This window comes from Peromyscus leucopus, chromosome 6 (assembly GCF_004664715.2).
Source record: "Peromyscus leucopus breed LL Stock chromosome 6, UCI_PerLeu_2.1, whole genome shotgun sequence".
NCBI classification, from domain to species: domain Eukaryota; kingdom Metazoa; phylum Chordata; class Mammalia; order Rodentia; family Cricetidae; genus Peromyscus; species Peromyscus leucopus.
The window spans coordinates 53,648,913-53,673,009 of NC_051068.1; the positions used below are offsets into that span (position 1 = coordinate 53,648,913).

Below are 24,097 nucleotides of genomic sequence, written 5' to 3' on the forward strand. Positions count from 1 at the left end.
GGTCATAATTGTGGTTCATTTGTTTTAAATATGGACAGTAAAACTGATTGTCTTTCTCTCTTGGCAGTTTGCATATCATCTATAAGAGTTAGTCTTCAAGGAAGCATCTAGATCAATTGCTCTAAATCCTATGTTTGGAGTGTGTGTGTCCTGTAACAGTGGTTACATTCAGGCTCCAGGAAGCAACCATGGGCAGTGAAAGTAGCTTCTACTGTTTAAATAGTGGCTTGGACTCCCTGACCAAATACTCCAAGGGAGGTTTTCTTATGCCTGGCACTGTGTTTTTTTATTAGGTAGTCTAAGGCTTTTTGATAAAGCATTATCTCCTGTGTGTCATAACTTTACTTAAACTGTACATACAATACACACATACATATACACACACAAATACTTACATATGAATGTGCATACACACATGTAGGTGCACACACACATCTAACACATCTATATCATATCTATCTATCTATCTATCTATCTATCTATCTATCTATCTATCTATCATTTATCCAGCTATCTATCTATCTATCTATCTATCTATCTATCTATCTATCTATATGAATGTACATATTTACTTCTCTTAAGGTTCATGCCAGCTGAGTTGGCCACTTTTCTTTTAAACTAGTCTGAGCTACCAGATGGTCCCACTCTGCCTTTGCCATATGACTTCTTCTGTGACATTTCTTATGCAGAATTTTCATTGAGCCACCAACATATTAGTTTTGTTTTCTGTTTCCTTTTTTAGATCCACCTCAATGAGTTGCAAAATCAGTGACCTTGCACAGACTCATCTCTGAATAGAGTCACACTCTGAAGTACTCAGTGTACCTCAGCATATGAGTGTTGAGTTGGAGTTTAACCAATATTAGTGTCTTTTTAGGAATTTCCTTAAATGCTGTAAAAATGGTTCTAAAAATATCATGAATAACTTGCTTAATATTTTTGTTATAGTTAGTGTATTAAGTGAAGGGCATAATAAAACCTAGAATGAACAGCTTATAGTCAACAAAATCAGAATTGATGGATTTAATTGTAGAGCTCTAAGCCGAACATCAGAGTGACCGAAATTTTAGGCTTTCAAACCTTCTTCTTACCCAGTGGCAGACTTGAGCATGAGTCAGAACAAGCATAACATTTTCTTAGTATAGTTCTATGTGTTGTTCCTCAAGAGCATATTAGAGCTTGATGATCTCTGTGAAACAAGCTACAGATGCGTGCACTTGCACGCGCGCGCAACACACACACACATACAATTCATATAAATGTATGCATTTTAACATGTGCACAGGTGTATTGTGATATATCAGGTCTCAGTTTTGCATTTCATCCATTTTATCTGGCTATTGAAGGTCTATAGCTTAAGCTAATAAACAAAGAATGTGGGGATTTTAGAAATGATAATAGATAATCCACAGTACTTTGGTAAGTGATGAATGGATTCCTGAAACTATTTTCAATGTGAATACTGGTAAGGTCTAACTACATCAGCCATTCTCACCCATTAAATGTCTTAACCCAAAAGATCAAAGAACAGCTTAATGAACACTGTGTTCAGCATTCAACAAGCTGGGTGCAATAAGGTGTTTGCTATCATGGGCTTATATATGTGAATATTCACCATAAAGAAATGACATTGTTTTGAAGAAATAGGTAGACTTAATTTTCTTTTATTATTATTATTATTATTATTATTATTATTAAACATACCAACCACAGTTTTCCTTCCCTCCTCTCCTCACAGTCCTTCCCCACCTCCTTTCTGTCCTTGTCTCCAATCCACTCCTCAGAAAGAGTGAGGCCTCCTATGGGAGTCAAGAAAGCAAGGCAGTTGAGGCAGGATCAAGCTCCTCTCCCTTGCATCAAGGCTAAGCTAGGCATCTCACCATAGGGAATAGGTTCCAAAAAGCCAGTTCACGTGCCAGGGACAGATCCTGGTCCCACTGCTACTCCTACAGCTGATAAACACCTTCAGTAATGAGGAAGGATTAACTCAAAAAATCAGTAGCCCTCCTATAAACAAATGATAAATTGGCTGAGAAAGAAATCAGGTAAACATTACCCCTTACAATAGCCACAAATAATATAAAATACCTTGGGGTAACTCTAACTAAGCAAGTGAAAGACCTGTGTGACAAGAACTTCAAATCTTCAGAGAAAGAAATAGAAAGAGATATCAGAAAATGTGAATATCTCCCATGTTCTTTGATAGGTAGGATTAACAGAGTAAAAATGGCAGTCGTACAAAAAGCAAGCTACAGATTGAATCTATCATTCAATGCAGTCTCCATCAAAATCCCAACACAGTTCACAGACAATACTCAACTTCATATGAAAAAAAATGGATAACTAAAACAATCATGTACAATAAAGGAGCTTCCAAAGGCTTAATTTTTCTTAAGCATTGTACAATGTATGTATGTGTTGAGATATCACATTGTCCTCTTTATTATGTATAAAATGCATGATCCATGTATTAGTTGAAAGTACTTTCAATAAAAATATTAACTAAACAATATTCTTTCTAAAAGATTTGCAAAATAATAAAAAATATTGGCCTCCTATCTGCAGGTTCCTTCTAAGCCTTACATCTTGTAGTAAGACAAATCTCATCCTGTCTTGCTGGGAACAGCATGCCACCATGTGGTTTGTTATAACTAAATATGTATATGAAAAGGAATGCAAATTAACATTTCCTCTTTCTGTAGTGTAGGTAAAACCCATTTACTATTCCATGCAGAGGATTTAGAATCTCTGAACTTCTCCTAAGCTTATCTGCAAATGGGATTTGAAATAGTCTTACTCCCATAGTCATATTATAGGCCAAGCATCCCATAGTCCTGGATATTTGGGGCTCTTGGAAGAGCTGGTAGCAGGAAGCGTGTGGCAGTGATTCTGAAAATAAGTTCTTCAGGAATCTGGGTTGTTGCACAGAAGTTAAATCAAGATGAATGGAATGGAAGTAGACCCACTAAAGAGAGACAGGATGGCTAGAGAAAACTTAATAACTTTAATATTCCAGTGAATAAAGGTACTTTAGAAAAAGTGTTCAAACAATTTGTGTTTATTTTCAGGTATTGTAATGCTTTGGGGAACTGTGCTTTTTTTTTTTTTTATCAACTGCAAATGTTTCCCTTTTAATTAAGGAAGCATTATCTCCCTCTAGAATCCAACAAAGCAATGGTATAATGAAACAATTAAAGTGGGCCTTAGTCATTGAAAAAAACTTTTTATTATACTGGTTAGAAACCAAAGGAAGTAATTATATGGAATTGTGACTGCATGTGTTATAAAGTTGGGAGGAAATTAATTCAAAATATAGCTTATAAATAGAAACAAAAAGCCTCATGTTTCACAAAATTTCCATCACTATTATCTTATGTTCTAAGAGACACCAAAGTTTGTTAATACTTCCGTAATAAGAATAAAGCAGACATTACAAATTATAGTGTCTGCATTTTAGGAGAAAAAAGTAAACTTACCCTTAATATCACATGCTTCTATAATAACAGAAAGAGAATAAGCAAGGGTAGTCATTTGAAGTGGTTAACCCTAGATTCTATTAAATCTCTCATTTTAATTTATGCAAGATCCTAAGATTCCCTGAAGTAAATAATGAACAACTCTCTCATGTTTTATGTAAAACTTTGTATAGTGCTGTAATTTGGAAAGAAAGCCACATGGGAAGCAATCCACATGAAAATGGAACCCATGGTAAAGTAGCTACAGAAACACTCTGTGGAATCCCGTGGAAAGTATGAGTAATTCATTAATAACTTAATAAAAATTTAAAAACTTATCAATGAACTGACATGTGCAAATGCCATTTTTCTGTTAGAATGAAATATTACTTGAAATTTTTATCTTCATTAAATGACTACTAATTCAGAACATATCCTATTCTTATGAAGAGTCTTCATGATATGAAGAAAGCACCTTTTTTTATTTCGTGTTTTTATTTAATAGGCATCACCTATGAGGGTTACATAGACTTCACTCTAGCCCCAAACTATAAATAAATGAATAACAAGCAATTTTCATTTATAGAGTTTACAGAAGATTAGAGAAATGTTCCATTGATGAATAATATTTCCCATTTTTCAAAAACATTTGTCCTTGTTGTAGATATCCATTTATAACTCAGAGTTCATAACTATAATTTTATTCATGAGTACTAAATGTAAACCCTATTATATGATTATTTTTAAAGCAATACTGAGTGTTCTGATAGATCAATAATCAATTAAATAATTTTCTAGTGTATCTTACAACTATACATACACCACACATGAAAGGAAATATTCCTTTGCATTTGTCCCTCATACTGTGCTTACTTTTATTATATTCATACATAGACAAGACTATTAATTGGCATTAATTAACAAATAAATGAGAGCAATGTTAGTTGGGAGACTTTTGTAAAAACATAGAAACTATTTCTCCTGAACAGTGAATTTATCACAAGAAGGGAAGGTAACTGGACATGGAAAGTTCACAGAAACCAACAGTTCAAACATTGACTTCCAGTGCTTTTAAGAGTGTTCAAGCATATATGCTTAATGAGCTCTATTTCATATAGTGCCTAGACCCCTTCAAATTGGAAATATTTTAGAAGGATTTACACCATCTGAGGGGGAGAATAGGTTACTGCAACATTTCATTTGCACAATTAATAACCTTTTAGTTGAAAACTAGCTGAGAATCTTTTGTATTGTTTAATTTATATTTTCAAAATTTTCAAATCAACTTCTTAATGCATTTTTCTAGCAAGTACATGCAACATAGACAATATTTAAAACATACGTTAATAAAAAATTCGTGTGTCTTATAGCTGAGCATATATAAATATTCTTGTACTAGTGAAATAATTTTTGAGATATATGGAATATAATTATAAGAAATAAGAAGAAGTTAAACACTATCTTTTTATATTGCCATGTGTATACAAATTGCTTGGCTTAAATAGTTTTATTTAAATTATAGTAAATCAGTAAGATTATTGATGTCCCCAAATAGTGGGAATAAACTGAAGCTGAAAGTTCTAGCAAGCAAGTTGCATAATCCAGATTAAAGTTGGATTTTTTTCAAATCTATGCTCTTCTCCCATAATGAGATCTCCCCAAATGCAGTGTTTTACTTTTACACACACACACACACACACACACACACACACTTACGCACACACGCACGCATGCACACACACACACTTTTACTTTTCTGAAGGATTGTAGGAGAAAGAAATTTGAGCATGCAAAAATTTCTGTCTGGCTTATTTACACGTACACCTAATGTGTATCTCTCTATGTATGCATATTTATACCTATTAAAATAGAAATGACATGTTATTCATCAACTTTCATTTTGTATATATCCTGAAATGAATGCTGTCAACAGTAGTAAATAAACTTATTTAATTTGTAGAAAAGATGAAAAAATGTGGCTGTTTTATCAGATTTTACTCCTATTGGACTTAATTGAAAGAATATCACAACGAACATGTTTTGTATTTTACTATAAATGTTTTATCTTTACTATAAGTAGGGTAGATTTCAAATCTATGGGAGAGAACTAGTTATTTCATTTAAAATATCACAGCAGGGCTGAAAATAAAGCGCAGTAGTAAAAAGCTTGTCTGTCATGAGTGAAGTGCTAAGTGCCATTCCAAGACGTGAGCTTAAAAAATTAAGAAAAAGAAAATAATAACAACTAAAATAACATAGGCTAAAAGTTTGCAACAAAGTTCATAAATATAATCCTTGTCTAATGATATTTTTGTCAGCATGGACAATGCTATTGGATTAAGGCAATGGTAAAATTGACAACAGAAACTAGTAATAATTTGTTTTTTTTTCATAATTTCAATTAGTGTACAAAGTGATTGGTGACACAGAGATATTTGAAAGTGTGCCATGTACTTTGAACATTATCTTCATCTGTTCCCCTCCCATATCCACCAGACCCTTTCTATTTCTCAGGTAGGTCCTCCTCTATATGATATCATATGCACATATATTATATATTATATATATTACATGTATGTATATATTACATATATGTATTATTTCTTTTTTGCTGTTTTCAAACTTATATATGGAGCCGGGTGATGGTGGTGCACGCTTTTAATCCCAGCACTCAGGAGGAAGAGGCAGGCGGATCTCTGTGAGTTCGAGGCCAGCCTCGGCTACAGAGTGAGTTCCAGGACAGGCTCCAAAGCTACAGAGAAACCCTGTCTCGAAAAACAAACAAACAAAAAAACCAAAAAACTTGTATATGTACACAATGTATTTTTACCAAGTCCTTCCCTATTTTCTCTGCTCAAATGTCTCCCTCCACTCTATTCTCTCCCAACTTCATATGTTCTTAACTTTTCTTTCTCCTTTCTCTCTTCCCTACCTTCCCTACCTTCCCTCCCCACCCTCCCCTCCGTCCCTCTGTCCCTCCATCCGTCCCTCCCTCTGTCCCTCTGTCCCTCCCTCCCTCCCTCCCTCCCTCCCTCTCTCTCTCTCTCTCTCTCTCTCTCTCTCTCTCTCTCTCTCTCTCCCTCCTTCCCACCCTTTCTTTCTTTTTCCTTTCCTTTTTTTTCTTTTGTCAAAACTCACAGAGATTACTCAGTGATACTAGTATGTTTACACAGTTATAGAGTCATATTCTGGAGCATGGGTAACCCTTTAGAGGGCATACCCCTGGGGAAAAAAAAAAAACAAACAAAAAACTGACCATTCTCCCAGAAGCCACCAGTTGCCAATAATGTTTTGGCTAGGAGTGACACTTCATGTCTATCTTCCCCCAATCTCACTGTTTTGTGTTTTTTTGTTTTTGTTTTTGTTTTTTGTTTGTTTGTTTTGTTTTGTTTTGTTTTTTTTTTTTTTGGTTTTTTTTTTTTTTTTTTTTTTTTTTTTTGGTCAGACTTGAGCTTGCATAGCTTTTGTGCATATTGATATAACTGCTGTAATTTATATGTGCAAATACTCCAGTGTAACAAAACACTGTTTTTTGGTTGTTGTTTTCTGAGGTAGGGTTTCTCTGTGTAGCTTTGAAGCCTTTCCTGGAACTCACTCTGTAGCCCAGGCTAGCCTCGAACTCACAGAGATCTACCTGCCTCTGCCTCCCAAGTGCTGGGATTAAAGGTGTGTGTCACCACTGCCTGGCTCAAAGCTCTGTTTCATTGTAGTCTTCATTGGCTCTGGATTTGACAGTCTTTTCCTCTTCTATGATAAACTCTGAATCTTGGGAGAATGGGGTGTAAAGTACATAGCTGTCACATTTTGGAATACCTATTTGTTCCATAATTAAAAACAAACAATCAAAACAAAAGCAACAACAACAAACCAATTAATCTTATTCTCTGCATGGTATCCAGTTGTGGGTCTCTGTGTTAATTACAATCTCTGAAAAAAAAAAAAAACTGTCTGATGAACATTGTGAGAGACACTGACCTGTGGGCATAACAAGCAAAATTTCAATGATGTTTGGCTTAATACTATATCCTTTTAGTAAAGTAGTAGTTGTAGGTCCTTCCCTAGGGTTTATGATCTACAAAGTTACATGTTCTTAGGTCAGATAATATTTTAAGTATGAGTTCTATCTTGTGGAGTAAGCCATAATCCAATAATAAATTATTTTGATACATTTCTTGTTATGGTGTTATTTCCCTTTTAGGATGTTCTTCACTTTTATCTATTCACACACACACACACACACACACACACACACACAAACACACACACACACAACTTTGATTGTGCATTCACCTGTTGGGGGACATCTAGGTTCATTAAAAAATTTGACTTGTAAATAGTATTTAAATAAACATGAATTTGCAAGAATCTTTACAGTATAGAGATTTTATAGGCCTTCAGATATATACTCAGTAATATACCTGGAGTTATGATAGATCTAGCTTTAGTTTTTTGAGGAAAATTCATACTAATTTCCACATGGCTATAGTATTTTACCTTCCTGTCACCCATGTGTAAAAGATTTTCTCTTCTTACATCCTTGCTAGCATTTGATGTCTGTTAATTTCTTTATGTTAGTCATACTGACTGGATTGAAGAGGACTGTTAAAACCATTTTAACTTGTACTTACTTATAGCTAAGTATGTCCAGCCCTTTTTTTCAAATACTTATCTTAAGTTTTTTGAATACTTATCTTAAATACAGGGCTGTCTATTAAGTGCATTAACTCATTTATTCACCTGATTTTGATGTTTACTTTTTCATTTCTTTACATATCACAAATGTTAATCTCATTTCTGATGTGTAGTTGGAAAAGATTTTCTACAAATTTATGGGTTGTTTCTTTACTCACTTAAATTTATTTGGCCATGCAGAAACTTTTTAATACTTAGTGTTTTAGTCAGTGTCCTATTTCTATAAAGAAATACCATGAGAGGAGCAACTCCTAGAAAAGAAGCATTTAGTTGTGGCTTGCTTTCAGTTTCTAAGGTTTAGTCCATTTTTATCAGGGCAGGAAGTACGGCAGCATTCAGGAACACATGGTGAATCCACATGCAGATGTAAGAGAGTCACTGGCCTGGTTTTTGAACCTCCAAAGCCAACCCCAGTAATACATTTTTTTTTCCAATAAGGCCACATTTAATCACTCCCAAGTAGTGCCACTGTGATAACTAAGTATTCAAGTATATGAGCCTTTGGGGGACTATTCTTAGTTAAACCACCACACTATAAATTATATTTATAGTTTTTTTTGCTATTATTTCTTGAGTTATAAGAATACCTTTCATAAGGCCTTGATAATCTGTATCATGATAGATTTCCTGAAATTTTCTTATTGTCATTTCAGAGTTTAGGTCTTACATTAACGCCTTCCATCTATTTTGAGTTGATTTTTTTTATACCGTCAGAAATAGAGATAAGGGTTGAACCAGTAAAGCCCACCCTGCATTGTACTTCCTTTAGCAAAGTTCCATAAACCCCCAAACAGTGCCACCAACTGGAGACAAGTTGTTTAAATAAATAATCCTACAAGGAAAAAAATCTCATTAAATACTGCACTGTGATAGTGTGACTTCTTTTCTTATTTATACACTTTTATAATTTTCCCCTGCCTTCTTGCTCAGGATAAGTCCTCAAGCACTGTGTAAAATAACAATAACAATAGTGGGCACCCTGCCTTCCATAATTTCAGAGGAAATGCTTCAGTTTTTTCCTATCCAGTATGAAATTGTTTAATGTTTTTTCTGATACGGCTCTTATTGTATTGAAACATTTTACTTATAGTCCTTGCTATTTTTCAAGGATTTTTTTTATGATACAATAATAAATTTCATCAAAGGTCTCTTTTATATATATTCAGCTAATCATGTGACTTCAATATCGAGTATATTTATGTATTATATTACATTTAGTCTATGGTTCTGTTTATTTTTTATTCATTTTTACATACCAACCACAGATCCCCCTCTCCTCCCTCCTCCTGCTCCCCCACCTTTTCCCCCCTGACCCACCCCTCATCTGCTCCTCCAAAAGGGTATGACATTTATTCTATTGTAATTGGACAGTTCATACATTTCAGTAATGATGCTAACTTAGCTATAGTCTATGAGCTAGATTGTTGAATTGAATTTGTAAAATTTATTGTGAATTTTTGTAAGAATAATTATCAGCAAAGTTATTTCATAGTTTTTGCCCACATTTTCATGAACATTTTGTATTGTGGTAACAATGGCATTGTAAAATGAGCTTGGTAATTTCCCTTAACTTGAGAAACATTATTGGTTAATTCTTTAATGGTTTTATGGAATTCAGTAATTAATAGTCCTGGTCCTAGGTTTTATTTCATTGAGAAATGACAGTCTTATATATTATTAATAACTGTCAAAACTATTTATATCATCTTGTTAAATTACATATCATTCATGTATAAAAATATATCTATTTATTCTACATTTTCTAATATATTAGAATATAAGTTTTCAATGTATTCCTTGATGATTGTTTTAATTTCTTTTTGGTTGACTCTAATATTCCTTATTTCCTGCCATCCTTTTAAATTTGGGTTTTTCTTTTGGGTAGTTTGGCTAAGAGTTTATCTTTACAAAGAATTACCTTGCCAGGCAGTGGTGGCACACGCCTTTATTCCCAGCACTCGGGAGGCAGAGGCAGGCAGATTTCTGTGAGTTTGAGGCCAGCCTGGACTACCAAGTGAGTCCCAGGAAAGGCACAAAGCTACACAGAGAAACCCTGTCTCGAAAAACCAAAAAAAAAAAAAAAAAAAGAATTACCTATCTGTCTCACCCTTTCTTTGTTTTTATTTCCACTTAATTAATTTCTCCAATGGTCTTTATTTGTGATTTCTATCAATATTTGGCTTGCCATTGTTTTTCTAAGATTTTGAAATGTATCATTAGGTTGTTTATTTGTTTTTTTTTTATTTTTTAAAATAATAAATATTAATTACACTGTGAGTGTGTGTCACAGTGAACCTGTAAAAGTCTGAGAACATCTTGAAGGAGATGGTTTATTCTAACATATTGCTTTTTCATATTATTTGATCCTAGGAATTTAAAAATGTTTCCTTCTTATCTCTTTTATAACCCATTGAATTCTGCATAGTTTATTAAATAATTTACATATATTTGCATATGTTTTGAAATTTATCTATTTTTTAAGATTTACTTTTTTAAATGTTCATTGAACAAAATTTGATAGTTTCAGCTTATCTCTCTCTATTGATATTTTATATCATTGTGATCAGATAGATTATAAAGAGTTATCACAATTTTTGTATTTTTTAGTATTTACATCAAAATATAGTCTAGTTTGATATTTTTGCTAATAAAGATGTATGTTTTCCAGCTTTTGGATGGTACATTCTATAGTTCATTCCATCTATACAATCATTTACATTTGAGTGCTTTTCTTGAAATTTTACCTTGATTGTATAAATATATTTGTGAGACTGAAGTCTAAACTAATCCTTCCTTACAGTATTAGAGTTGATATGTTTCATTAGTACAGTAGGAGTTTGAGTAAATTAGTTGTGCTAGAGTTCATTACATATTTTAACCTATTAGAGTTTATATTAAACATTTTATAGCCAATATTATATTAAGTGAGGGGAAACCAAGAGTATGTCTTCTAAAATATGGAATGATGCTTGGGAATCATTCTTTCAGTATATAGTTGAAGAGTTTGCTACGGCTATCAGGGATAAAAATCAAATGGAAACAAATGGGGAAAAAAGAAAGCTAACATTAGTTGTTAATGTCATAATTTCATACTTAAAAACTGCTTCATCACAAAAAAATCTTGGATAATAGAAATCTTTAAGCAAAATTTAGTACGCCAAATCAGGATACAAACCTAGCAACTGCCCTATATCCCAATAATGAGCCATCTGAGAAATTAGGAAAAAAATCCCATTTTAATTTCCTTTAAAAAAGAACAAGAACATTTAGCAGTGAATCTAAACAAGTTGATTACTGCTCAGTGAAAACCTCAAGAAACTGAAGAAAGTAACTACAAATCATTATTAAATGAAGTGAAGGCTCTGTTTACAAGGACTGGGCGAACTAATCTTGAGAAACTGACTATACTACAAAAGCTATAAAGTATGTGAGAGTCAATGCAATTCTCCTAAAATTATATATTCTCCGAATCCTTAAGAACATTAAAACTCATACAAAACACTGAAAATCCTGCATAGTCAAATCATTCTTAAACAGAAAGTATGTTGCTAGAGATAATACAATCCCTGACCTCAGAATCTGATGTAGTACTAGTATAACAAAATGCTGTGGTTTCCACACAAAAACAAATACACGGAACAATAAAGTTGAATAAAGGACTTAGAAATAAGCTCACAACTACAGCCACATAATTTTTTCATAAAGGGTCAAAAACCTAAACTGGATAAAAACCTCTTCACAAAATAGTGTTGAGAAAACCAATTATCCATATGCAAAATGAATGTCATTTGATCCATGTCTGTTGTATTTCATATAAATAATTCATAACAATCAAAGACCATAATATAAGACCAGAAACATTGAAACTAATAGGGGAATATCATTCAATATATAGTGGCTTCTGAGCATGACTCCAGTTGTTATCAGGCACTTGAAGAGAACTCTAAGAGCCCTGAATGGGGCTGTACCAATTGCCAATGGGGTTGTACCAAGCAGATTATCAGAAAGCAGCCCTGACTTCCAATTGGCTTGAATTTTTAAAGGAAAAAAAATGCAGTTGTAAAATACACAGAAAGCAAGCATTGTAACAGAATCAGAGAGATAACAGCTGAATGGTCAGGCAAGTTAACCTTTAGCCCAGAGTCACATTGTACAGGAAGTAAGGACTGGTCTAGAGACCAGTCGTAGCCAAGATAGTGTTAGCCTTTAACATATTCTTAGGAATTCTTTCATGAGATGTGATAACAACTACATACTATCATAGGAAATAACCTTGAGTTAACACATTATTTGGAATAAAAACTTCTCTATAGCCAAAGATACTATTAACAAAATGAATGACACCCTAAAGAATGGATGGAAAATACAGCAAAGGCCAATGATACTTTAGATTGGTTGTCACATATAGATTATAAGTAATTGTGAAACTGAACACAAAAATTTTCCTTCAAAACCTAAACCAAAAGAAAATTCTCTAATCAACAAATAAACTAATAAGTTGAACATAAAGCTCTCAAAAGAAAAACACTGGCAAATAAGTATTTTTTACAAATATCCCTGTTTTTAACCACTAAGTAAACACAAATTTAAAATTTAAAGAGATTAATTTCTTCTCATACCAATTAGAATGGCAGAATGCTAATCATTAAAAAAATCATTTCAAATGTTAGTGATGGTGTGAACAAAAGGAACTCCACCATGATGCTAGTGAAATGTAAACTATTTCAGCCACTGAGGAAGTCAATAAGGATGTGTTTCCACAAATAAAACAGTAAAGTCATTGTATGACCTTATAAAACCATTCCTCAGATTATAACAAAGAAATCTTAGTTGTACCAGAAAAATTCTTGTACATCCATATTTCTTGCTACATTATTAAAATTTCTAAAATATGGAAAAAATTTATATATCCATTCATAGATACATAGATTTAAAAAACATGATACATATGGCAAAGAAGTTTATCCATCCATAAAAAATGAAATTTTTCTTAGGTGCAGATCTGAGATTTTTTTATATATATATATATATATATATATATATATATATATATATATATATATATTAGAGTGTAGGATGGCTAAAATAGCCTGAGTGAAATCAGAATCCCTAAGGGAGGTTGCTTTTAATGAGATGCATATAAGGGTGAACTAAAAAGGTGACTAGTTAGGGAGGAGAGTTGAAGGGCTGGGAGGTAGGGGAGATCAATGGAGGAGGGAAATCAACAAAAAAAGCCCCAAATTTTTATTGGTGGATTTGCCATAATGAATCCCATTACTTTTCAGACTAAACAAGAAAAAGAAAAACTACAAGGTAATATTAAATTCAAAAGGGTTTCATTCTGATTATGTGTGTATTTCCTACCATCCCTAGCTTGTTTTCACAGAGGCTCATGATCCTTCTCCACCTTAAATTGTTAGCTGTTTTTTCTCATTTCTGTCTGGTGCTTGTGAAGTTCTTCTTACTCTTGGTTTTTCTGGGCCTCTTTAGGTTTTGATGAAACCTTGTTTGTGTTTGATGGAAAGCATACATTTTAACTATCAATTCTCTTCCATATTGAAAAAAAAAACAAGAATCAACAGATGTAAGAACAACTGTATGCTTAAGTAATATGAAAGAATTTATTTAAGCATGAACAAAATATACCCTATTATAGATCATGTTGTTTTAATCAACTACTCAATAGAAATTTTCTTATACCATAACCCACCATACATATGTTTTGAGCATTCTTGAACATGTATTTAGAATTTCCTGGTATGGGATTATGATATTTTGGGTTTCTCAGTTTGTATATGTTATAATATAAATATTTAACATTAAAACAGAAATCATCAAACAAGTAAGTCTACCTTTCAGTTCTCAGCTCATCAGTAGATGACATACACTCACTCATGAGCTACATATGTTTCTAAGTACCTTTCAGCATGGTTTTAACCTGGCACCTGTACTATATTAAAATGCCAACTTAGCTCTTCTAAGGAAACAAGAAGCAAGATCTGGTCTTTCCTTAACTTTCTTCACTGTAAATTCACAGCTGAGTTCTTCTGTTGAGGCAACAAAGACACTAGTTAGTGATTTGAAATAAAGATGGATTAAACAACTCCCACACAAATAAATTTCAAGTCATGAAAGTGCTAAAAAAGTGTTGGTAATAAATTCCCCAAACCACCTACATACAAAGAAGAACTACATACAAAGCAGAACTACTTTTAATCTAAATGTGTGATATTTTCATATTCATGTACTTTGTGCTAAAAAGGTTAACAACTATGGCATTTCTAAAATGTTATTTAATGAAAAAATAACTGTATTGTTCTCAGTTTACTATCATTGTCGCCATCATCATCATCATCATCATTATAACTTCCATTATGTAAGAGGTCTATCTTTTTAACAAGAAAATGTAGACATATACATTGTATTTTGGAATGATTTACCTAAAGAAACTATAATTACCTGAGGTAACACATGATTCAAATTGTAGAGTTATTTGAATTAATTGTCAGATTTTATTTTCACACTAACCATACAATAAAACCTTGCGATTAAAAACATATATCTTAGAATCAGTCAGGTGCATAAATTTTTACATGTTGTATTTTACTGATGATCACGTATTTTGCCACTGTTTATAACATGGTTATTTTATGATAATAAAACTTAAATTTCTTACAATACTTGTGTTTCTAGCTCAGATGAAGGATTTCTGCTCCTAAGGAAGCAGCTAAAAACAGAGGCCAAATATATGAAAGCTTTTACAAGATGGAGACCTCAGGGAAGAAAGGGGCAGTGACCCCCAGCAAAGGCAATCACCCATGCAAGATATATGGCTCTGTAGGGAATGGATTAGACAGTTTGTAGACTTTCACAAAGGGAGGACACAGCAGTTTCTCTGAATTGAACAGAGTCTGTGGAGGCTCAGGCAGCAAGAGTTCAAAGCACACATTACTTGGAAAGGACCGCAGAGGGGGAAAAAAGAGCATCAGCAGAAGCTCTCACTCCAGTCTTCGCTTGTGTCCTCAGGGTTTACGGTGTTTTCTTTACGGCATCTGGTCTACCATTAACCCCTTTGCCGCTGCATTCCACCGTGGAAATGAGAAAACACACTGTGGCAGGGTGTGGGGGTGGCTACAGCAATCAAGTGAAAGATTGACTGGCATAGCTCTTGTATCCCACGGAGGAACTGGAGTAATACTTTGGGAGAAAACAGTTCACAACACGGGAAGGAAGGGCTGCTGGAGTTCCTGAGTGGTGCTTTAGGTCAAATATTGTGATGAATTGTAATGACAGTTCTAAACCAGAAAGCTTAAAAGTTGGACAGCGCTTAAAAGCTTGGTATACAAAATAGATCAAATTATTTCTAAGTAAGTTATTTTCTTGAAGAAAATTATGTAAAAATATTTAAATAAAAAAGTATAAAGGATCTTAGGTCAGTTTTACGATAGTTTCTATTCAGACGATATTCAGTAGTCCGGAGCTGTGTGGCGTGGCAAGCACATACAATCCCAGCATTCTAGAGGCAGGCTCAGGAGGAAGCCATCATTGACTACAGAGTGAGCTTGAAGTCAGCCCGAGCTACATGTGACCTTGCCTCAAACAACAAACAATAACAATAATGAACAATAACAACAAAAACATAAAGAAAGAAAAAAGAATTCACTTGCCATATAAAAAATTTAAGAAAGCTAAAATAAAAATGAGAAGTAGCAATTACTTAAACCTTTCTATGACAGACATGATAGATGCAGTAGCTAAGAACATTATAGAGATATCATAACTCATTGCACATATTCAAACCACTAGAAGAAAGATTTAGTGTGTTAATTAGAAATATAGAACATAGACTCAAATGCAAATTATACCTCTAAGTTGAAAAACACATTCCATAATGAAAAAGACACTGGAAGGACTAATACATGAGAAAGTGAAGTTTCTTACATTGAATATTTAAGAGCAGAATATATCTAAAACTAAATAATGAGAGAGATAATATTGAGAAAAAGGGTTTTAGTCACCAGTAGGCAAATTACAGGCAGGAAAATATATGTAATTGAGTTACTGGAACAGAGGGGAAGGGGAACAGAAACACCTGATTTTCAATTTTGTTAAAAAAAAACTACAAGCCAGAGAACGCATAATATGGTGATATATTGTGTCCCCCAACATATTGTGTACCCTAACAAATCTAATCTAGGGTCAGAGAACAGAACAGTTACTGGATTAGACACAGAGGCCAAACAATGGTGGCGCACACCTTTAATCCCAGCACTTGAGTTCTCATGTCTTTGCTTGGGAAGGACACACAGCTTTAATCCCAGGAAGTGAGGGCAGGAATCAGAAAGGTATATAAGGTGTGAGGACCAGGAACTAGAGGCTTTTAAGCTTTTGATCTTTTAAGTAGTTCAGCTGAGATCCCTTCCAGGTGAGGACTCAGAGGCATTCAGTCTGAGGAAACAGAATCGGCTGAAAAGTTGGAGAGATTAGGTTGGCTGTGGCTTTTACTATTTCTCTGATCCTTTAGTATTCATCCCAATATCTGGCTCTGGGTTTCTTTTTTTTTTTTTTTATTTATAAGACCATTTAAGATTCATGTTACTCTCAGTGTCTGTGCTACTGGTGTTATATTTATGAAGTAGTCTCCTGTGCCAATGCATTCAGGACTACTTCCTATTTTCTCTTCTATCAAGTTCAACATGGATTTATGTTGAGGCCTTTGATCCACCTGGACTTGAGTGTTGTGCATGGTGAAAGATATGGAACCATTTGCAATCTTCTACATGTTGAATTCCAGTTATGCCAGTGCCAAAAAATATCATCCTGAGTGAGGTAACCCAGACTTAGAAGGACAAACATGTCATATACTCATTCATAAGTGAATACTAGATGTAAAGCAAAGGATAACCAGATTGAAACCCATAGCTCTAGGGAGGCTAGCCAACAAGGAAGACCCTAGGAGGGATGCATGTATCACCCAGCGAAGGAGCAGTAGATGAGATGTACATGAGCAAACTGGGGGTGAGGGAGGGTAATGGAGGGCAAGGTATGGGAGATGAGAAAATAGGGGAATGGGAGGTTTGAGCTGGAACAGGGACAGAGTGGGAGAGCAATGAAAGACATACCATGATAAATGAAGACATCGTGGGAATAGGGAGAAACAGAATGCTAGGGAAGTTCCCAGGAATCCACAAGGGTGACCCCACCTTAGACTACTGACAATAGTGGAGAGGGTACCTGAACTGGCTTGCTCTGGTGATCAGATTGGTGAATACCCTAACTGTCATCATAGAGCCTTCACTCAGTGACTGATGGAGGCATATGCAGAGATCCATGGCCGGGAGCCAGGCCCAGCTCCAGAAGTCTAATTAGTGAGAGAGAAGAGGGATTCTATGAGCAAGGGACATCTAGATCATGATGGGAAAGCATACAGAGATGACTAGCGAAACTAGTGGAAACACATGAAATGTGGAATAATAGCTATGGACTCCTATGGTATTGGACTAGGCCCTTTGGATAGGCAAGGCAGTTGTCTAGCTTGAACTATTTAGAGGGCCCCCAGGCAGTGGGATCAGGATCTGTCCCTGGTTCATGAGCCAGCTTTTTGGAGCCCAGTGCCTATGGTGGGATACCTTATACAGCCTTGGTGCAGTGGGGAGGACCTTGGATCAGCCTCAACTGAATGTACCTGGCTCTGCTGACTCCCCATGGGAGACCTTGCCTTGGATGAAGTGGGAATGGGGAGGTGGGTTGTAGGGGAAGGCTGAGGGTGGGAAGAGGGATGGGAGATTGATCTGTGGTTGGTATGTAGAATGAATAGAAAATTTCTTAACTCAAAAAAAAAAAAGATTTGTGATACTATAGAGCTTGTGCTGGTTAGTTTGTGTGTCAACTTGACACAAGCTAGAGTCATCAGAGAAAAAGGAGCCTCAGTTGAGGAAATGCCTCCATGAGATTCTCAATCAGTGATCAATAAGGGAGGACCCAGCCCACAGTGGGTGGTGCTATCCCTGGACTGCTAGACCTGAGTTCTAGAAGAAAGCAGACTGAGCAAGTCAGTAAGCAGCACCCTTCCATGGCCTCTGCATCAGTTCCTGCCTCCTGAGTTCCTGCCCTGACTTTCTTCAATATGAACAGCAATATGGAGGTGTAAGCCAAATAAACTTTTCTCCCCAACTTGCCTTTTGGTCACGGTGTTGGGTCACAGCAATAGAAACTCTAATGAAGACAAAGCTTAACAATCCCTTAAAGCAGTAAAGTTGGGTGGATGCATAGTTAATGATTGATTAAACTTAAAATTTTAATTTTACTATGAAAATATATTTTTGTTAATTTAAAAAACACTAAAATTTAATTACAATATAAACACAATATAATTACCTCTTTTTATTCGACTATTATTGTTAAATGTTTGTGTGTTTAAGCATATCAGTATGTAAATACAATCTGCTGAGTCCACTTTTGTTACATGTGTGCATATGATATCAGGGCTGATCACTTGATATTAGATAACTGATTAGTGGGTTCATTCCTGGGAAAGATTAATCTTCCCTCTTTTAAGGAGAATTAATTCCCCGTAGTTCATTGCCTAAAGATGAAGCCCTGTGAAATCTTTATATGTCAAGTTAGCATATTTATTGGTGTTGCCACTGCTCAGGTCTTATTTAGGCAGCCATATATTTGAGGTATCAGGCGTTTAACCTCTCTGTCAGTCATTTCTCAGAGACACAAATTTATAGCAGATTTCCTGGGTCTCTGGCTCTTACAGTATTCCTACCTGCTCTTCTGTGATATCCCTAAGCCTATGTTTTTGACATATTTTAAATTTAAATATTTTATGTATCTTGTAGAAAATCCAACTTAGTCCCAACACCCACAATGCAGCTCATGTGTAAGTGCAGTTCCAGTTCTGATGCCCTCTTCTGGCTTCCATAGACATTCCCAAATGCTTAGCCATACATGCCTATCAGACAGTCACAAAGATGAATAATGATAAAAAGCAATGTGAGGCCATTCAATGTGGGAACATTGGGAAAAGAAACAGTAAAAGGGGTTCATACCTTAATTTAATCTTCTGATCACTGATGAGCTATCGATTAAAATAGATCAAAGACTGAGGCAAGGGACAAGAGGCAATGATTCAGTCATCACAATCAGGTTGCGGTCCCACATGTTCTCTGCTGAGGTCCTGCATAGAGTCACATAGATTGTTAGTGTCTTAATCATTAGCCTATCCAGACAGAAGCTCCTATCACATCCGCTTCAGGATGTGACTTAGCCTTCACAGGTATTTGGTCTCATCAGGGTTGTATAGCCCTGAGGGCTCATCTTTGGGTGTAGTTTTTTTTTTTTTTTTGGTTTTTCGAGACAGGGTTTCTCTGTGTAGCTTTGCGCCTTTCCTGGAACTCACTTGGTAGCCCAGGCTGGCCTCGAACTTACAGAGATCCGCCTGCCTCTGCCTCCCAAGTGCTGGGATTAAAGGCGTGCGCCACCACCGCCCGGCTTGGGTGTAGTTTTAATCCCTTTCTGTTCTGGAAATCCAAGGTGACTCGAAAGGTTTTGATGATGAGTTATTTCTGTGGTTTTCATCTTCCTGAGGTGGAGGGGGATGAGGGAATTGGGGAGGAGAGTCTGCGGCATAGGAAAGGAGACAGGCAAACCACAGAAACAAACAAGCAAACCAATAAACAACAAACATGTGTGTAACTGGCCTGGAAGAAACACAGATGTTCTAAAAAGACACTTGTGTCCTTCAATCAGACTGTCATACTATAGAAACAATGGCTTCAAGAAATGAGAATTTCCTTAGGAAACTCCTTTAGAAAGAAGAAAATGTGGGGAGCTGGGTCACAGCTGAAGAAAGAATTTTTCCCTGGAAATAGATTTCAAACAGTTCTAATAGCTCTTCCTTACTCTGGATTTACATTTATCTTTAAAGCTTTATTTTATATTTTTAATCATGTTTAGGTATGGGTCTGCATGTGAGTCCACAGGAGGTCAGAGGAAACAGGTGCCCTGGAGTTAGAGTTGGAATCCAGATGAACTGCTCAATATGATTGCTTGAAACTGAACTAGTTTCTTTGTAAGAATAGTACATTCTCTTAACCTCTGAGCCAACCTTCAAGCCCAATTCATTATATTTCAGGTTAACACACAATTCTTTAATACTGAAAGTGAGCAATTATGTTTTAAAAGGATACTTTATAAGGGTGTATTTTGATTGTCCAGGATGTAATATAATGTTAAGTGTAAAAAGGCAGTTAAAATAATCCTTTTGATCCAACAGTCTTCAAGGATTTCAGGCATATATGTATCTAAAATTATTTATAAGAATTATGTCTAGTGTTAGTGGAGATAATGAACCTTGCTCTGGGCCAATAGCAAACAGTTCTATAATTTAATGTATACTTAGCTCATTTCAAGCTCATCATTTTTTCCCTTTAAGAAATGAATGGCTGTAGGAGTCAGAGGGGATGGAGGATGCCAGGAGAATTATCATCCACCAAATCCACTAGGCAGGGCTCACATGGGTTCAGAAAGACTGAAACTGCAAGCACAGGACCTGAGTGGGTCTACACCAGGTCCTGAGTATATGTGATGGCTGTTAGACTGGTGATTTGGGAGACTCCTAACAGTGGGGGTGTGTTTCTCTAACTCTTTTGTCTACTCCTAAAACTTTTTACCTCCTGTTGGATTGCCTTGTCCAGCTTTCATAGTAGGGATTTTGCCTCCTCTAATTGTATTTTGTTTCATCCTCTTTGGCTGTCCTCTCTTGGAGGCCTGCTCTTTTCTGAGGAGGAAATGGAGGGGAAGTGGATCTGGGTGAGAGAATATGTGTGGAGTGAGCAAGGATGAGTAGAGCAAGCAGAAACTGTGATCAAGATGCATTGTATGAGAGATGATCTATTTTCTTTTTTTTTTTTTTTTTTTCTTTTTATCTCATCTGTATTTATCTTTTAAAGTAGAATATGACCAAGCACTATATTTCCATTCAGACTTGAAGGGTTACAAGACCTAGGGAAGCATAGGGTTTTTGTTCTCGGTACTTTGGAAAACAAGCCACATGGGGAATTCTTCTGTTTTAGCTTTTGTTCTTCTAAGACTACAACATGCAGAATGACTACAGGGGATGAAAAATTTTAAGATGAAACTTAAGCCATCTTAATTTTTTTCCTTTTAAACATGAAGCTAAATCTCAGAATACTCCCAAGTGACAAATTATTTGGTCTACTAAGGAATCCAGCTTCTGAACAGCTAAACACTTCAGACCACAGTTAATAGGTTACATTACGTCTTACAACAAACGTTCTACCAACCTGTTGAATTAAACCTATAGTATCACAGTATCACAAGTAGAAAGAAATTTTTATCTTCCCCTTAGTTTACATGCCACACAGATGTTTTAAACGTTAACAAAAATAAACAAAAATCCTGGAAAATATATTATCAGAGAAGGAATGAAGGTAAGCGTCAAAGTTCTGGTGAAGTTTAGTCTACTTCTTCCATGCGCGATGTGTCGTCATCTCCTTCCAGGGGTGGCATCTCTTCAGTTACAGCAGCACTGGTATCATCCACAGTAGGATCATCTTCATCAATACCTAGACCAAGCTTGATCATCCTGTAGATCCTGTTAGCATGTGTCTGGGGATCTTCCAGACTAAAGCCAGAAGACAGGAGTGCAGTTTCATACAGCAAGATGACCAGATCCTTCACAGACTTGTCATTCTTGTCAGCCTCCGCCTTTTGCCGTAGGGTTTCAATAATGGAGTGATCAGGGTTTATCTCCAGGTGCTTCTTTGCTGCCATGTAACCCATTGTTGAGTTGTCTCTGAGGGCTTGAGCTTTCATGATTCTCTCCATGTTTGCTGTCCAGCCGTATGTGTTCGTGACAATACAGCATGGGGATGTCACCAGTCGGTTTGATACAACCACCTTTTCAACCTTTTTCTCCAAAATATCTTTCATAATTTTGCAGAGGTTTTCAAATTTTGTCTTTTTCTCTTCCTGTTTCTTTTTCTCCTCTTCATCTTCTGGGAGTTCCAGTCCTTCTTTGGTAACTGACACCAAGGTCTTACCCTCAAATTCCTTCAGCTGTTGCACACAATACTCATCAATGGGCTCAATCATATAGATTACTTCTAAGCCATGCTTTCGGAGACGTTCCACAAAGGCCGAGTTAGCAACTTGGTCCTTGGTCTCACCTGTGATAAAGTAGATGTGCTTCTGGTTTTCCTTCATTCTGGTGCAATAGTCCTTGAGAGAAACCATCTCATCTCCAGAAGCAGATGTGTAGTACCGCAACAGCTCTGAAAGCTTCTTCCGATTTTGAGAGTCTTCATGAATTCCAAGCTTTATATTTTTTGAGAACTGCTCATAAAACTTTTTGTAGTTTTCTTTATCTTCTGCCAGTTCAGTAAATAGTTCTAAACATTTCTTGACCAAATTCTTTCTGATAACTTTCAAAATTTTGCTTTGCTGCAACATTTCACGGGAAATATTTAGAGGAAGATCCTCAGAATCCACCACTCCTCTAATGAAATTCAGATACTCAGGGATTAACTCCTCACAGTTATCCATGATGAAAACTCTGCGCACATACAACTTGATGTTGTTCTTTTTCTTTCTGTTTTCAAACAGATCAAAAGGAGCACGTCTTGGGACAAAAAGAAGGGCCCGGAACTCCAATTGTCCTTCAACAGAAAAATGCTTCACTGCCAAATGTTCTTCCCAATCGTTGGTTAAGCTCTTGTAAAATTCTCCATATTCTTCATTAGTAATGTCATCAGGATTTCTGGTCCAAATAGGCTTTGTTTTGTTGAGTTCTTCTTGATCAATGTACTTTTCTCTTATCTTCTTCTTCTTCTTGTCACCATCTTTCTTTTCTTCTTCTTCATCAGAACCAACATCTTCTATTTCAGGCTTGTCCTCTGACTCCTTTTCTTCTTTTTCTTTCTCTTCCTCTTTATCTTCTTTTTCTTCAGCTTCATCATCACTGACTTCCTTATCACGTTCCTTCTCCACAAAGAGAGTGATGGGATAGCCAATAAACTGAGAATGTTTCTTTACAATCTCCTTTATTCTCCGTTCCTCCAAATACTCGGTTTGGTCTTCTTTCAGGTGTAAGATAACCTTTGTTCCACGGCCCATTGGTTCACCTGTGTCAGTCCTCACTGTGAATGAGCCCCCTGCTGAGGACTCCCAGGCATACTGCTCATCATCATTATGTTTGGTGATCACAGTCACTTTCTCAGCAACCAAATATGCAGAGTAAAAACCAACACCAAACTGGCCAATCATAGAGATATCTGCACCAGCCTGCAAAGCCTCCATAGAGGCTTTGGTACCAGACTTGGCAATAGTACCAAGGTTATTGATCAGGTCAGCCTTGGTCATTCCAATTCCTGTATCCACAATAGTAAGGGTTCGATCTTGTTTGTTGGGAATAAGATTAATGTGCAGCTCCTTCCCAGAGTCTAGTTTACTAGGGTCCGTCAGACTCTCGTATCTGATTTTGTCCAGAGCATCTGATGAATTTGAAATCAGCTCCCTCAGAAAGATCTCTTTGTTTGAATAGAAAGTATTGATGATCAAGGACATCAACTGGGCGATTTCTGCCTGAAAGGCGAAAGTCTCGACCTCCTCCTCCTCCATGGGTTGGTCTTGGGTCTGGGTTTCCTCAGGCATCTTTGCGGAGTGACCACGCACGGGACGTGACCGGCTGCACCACCACACTGAAGCAACTGAGATGATCTATTTTCAATAACAATTTTTAAAAGGAATGTTTTTATTTCTTTCATACTTCTTCAGAATAAAATGATATATCTCATATTTTTCTGCATTTACTTCAGTATTTATTCATTAGTGCGAGTGTGTGTGTGTGTGTGTGTGTGTGTGTGTGTGTGTGTGTGTGTGTCTGTCTGTCTGTCTGTGCAAGGAAGCACATACTTGCCTGC

General features: G+C 35.8%; 2 protein-coding genes across 5 annotated transcripts in view; one reads left to right on the forward strand and one right to left on the reverse strand.

Moving 5' to 3' along the window:
- Fstl5 (follistatin like 5) overlaps positions 1 to 24,097 on the forward strand; it is a 567,974-nt gene that overhangs the window by 188,037 nt on the left and 355,840 nt on the right. The gene's annotated exons all lie outside the window — the stretch shown is intronic.
- LOC114691694 (heat shock protein HSP 90-alpha-like) lies at positions 21,196 to 23,882 on the reverse strand. Its single transcript, XM_037206673.1, has one exon. It carries the CDS (start codon positions 23,826 to 23,828, stop codon positions 21,633 to 21,635), a length of 2,196 nt encoding a protein of 731 aa, XP_037062568.1. The 5' UTR covers positions 23,829 to 23,882; the 3' UTR covers positions 21,196 to 21,632.

What these genes read in the sequence shown, in the direction of transcription:
- LOC114691694 (XM_037206673.1), bottom strand. Translation starts at nt 23,828, where the DNA reads ATGCCTGAGGAAACCCAGACCCAAGACCAACCCATGGAGGAGGAGGAG.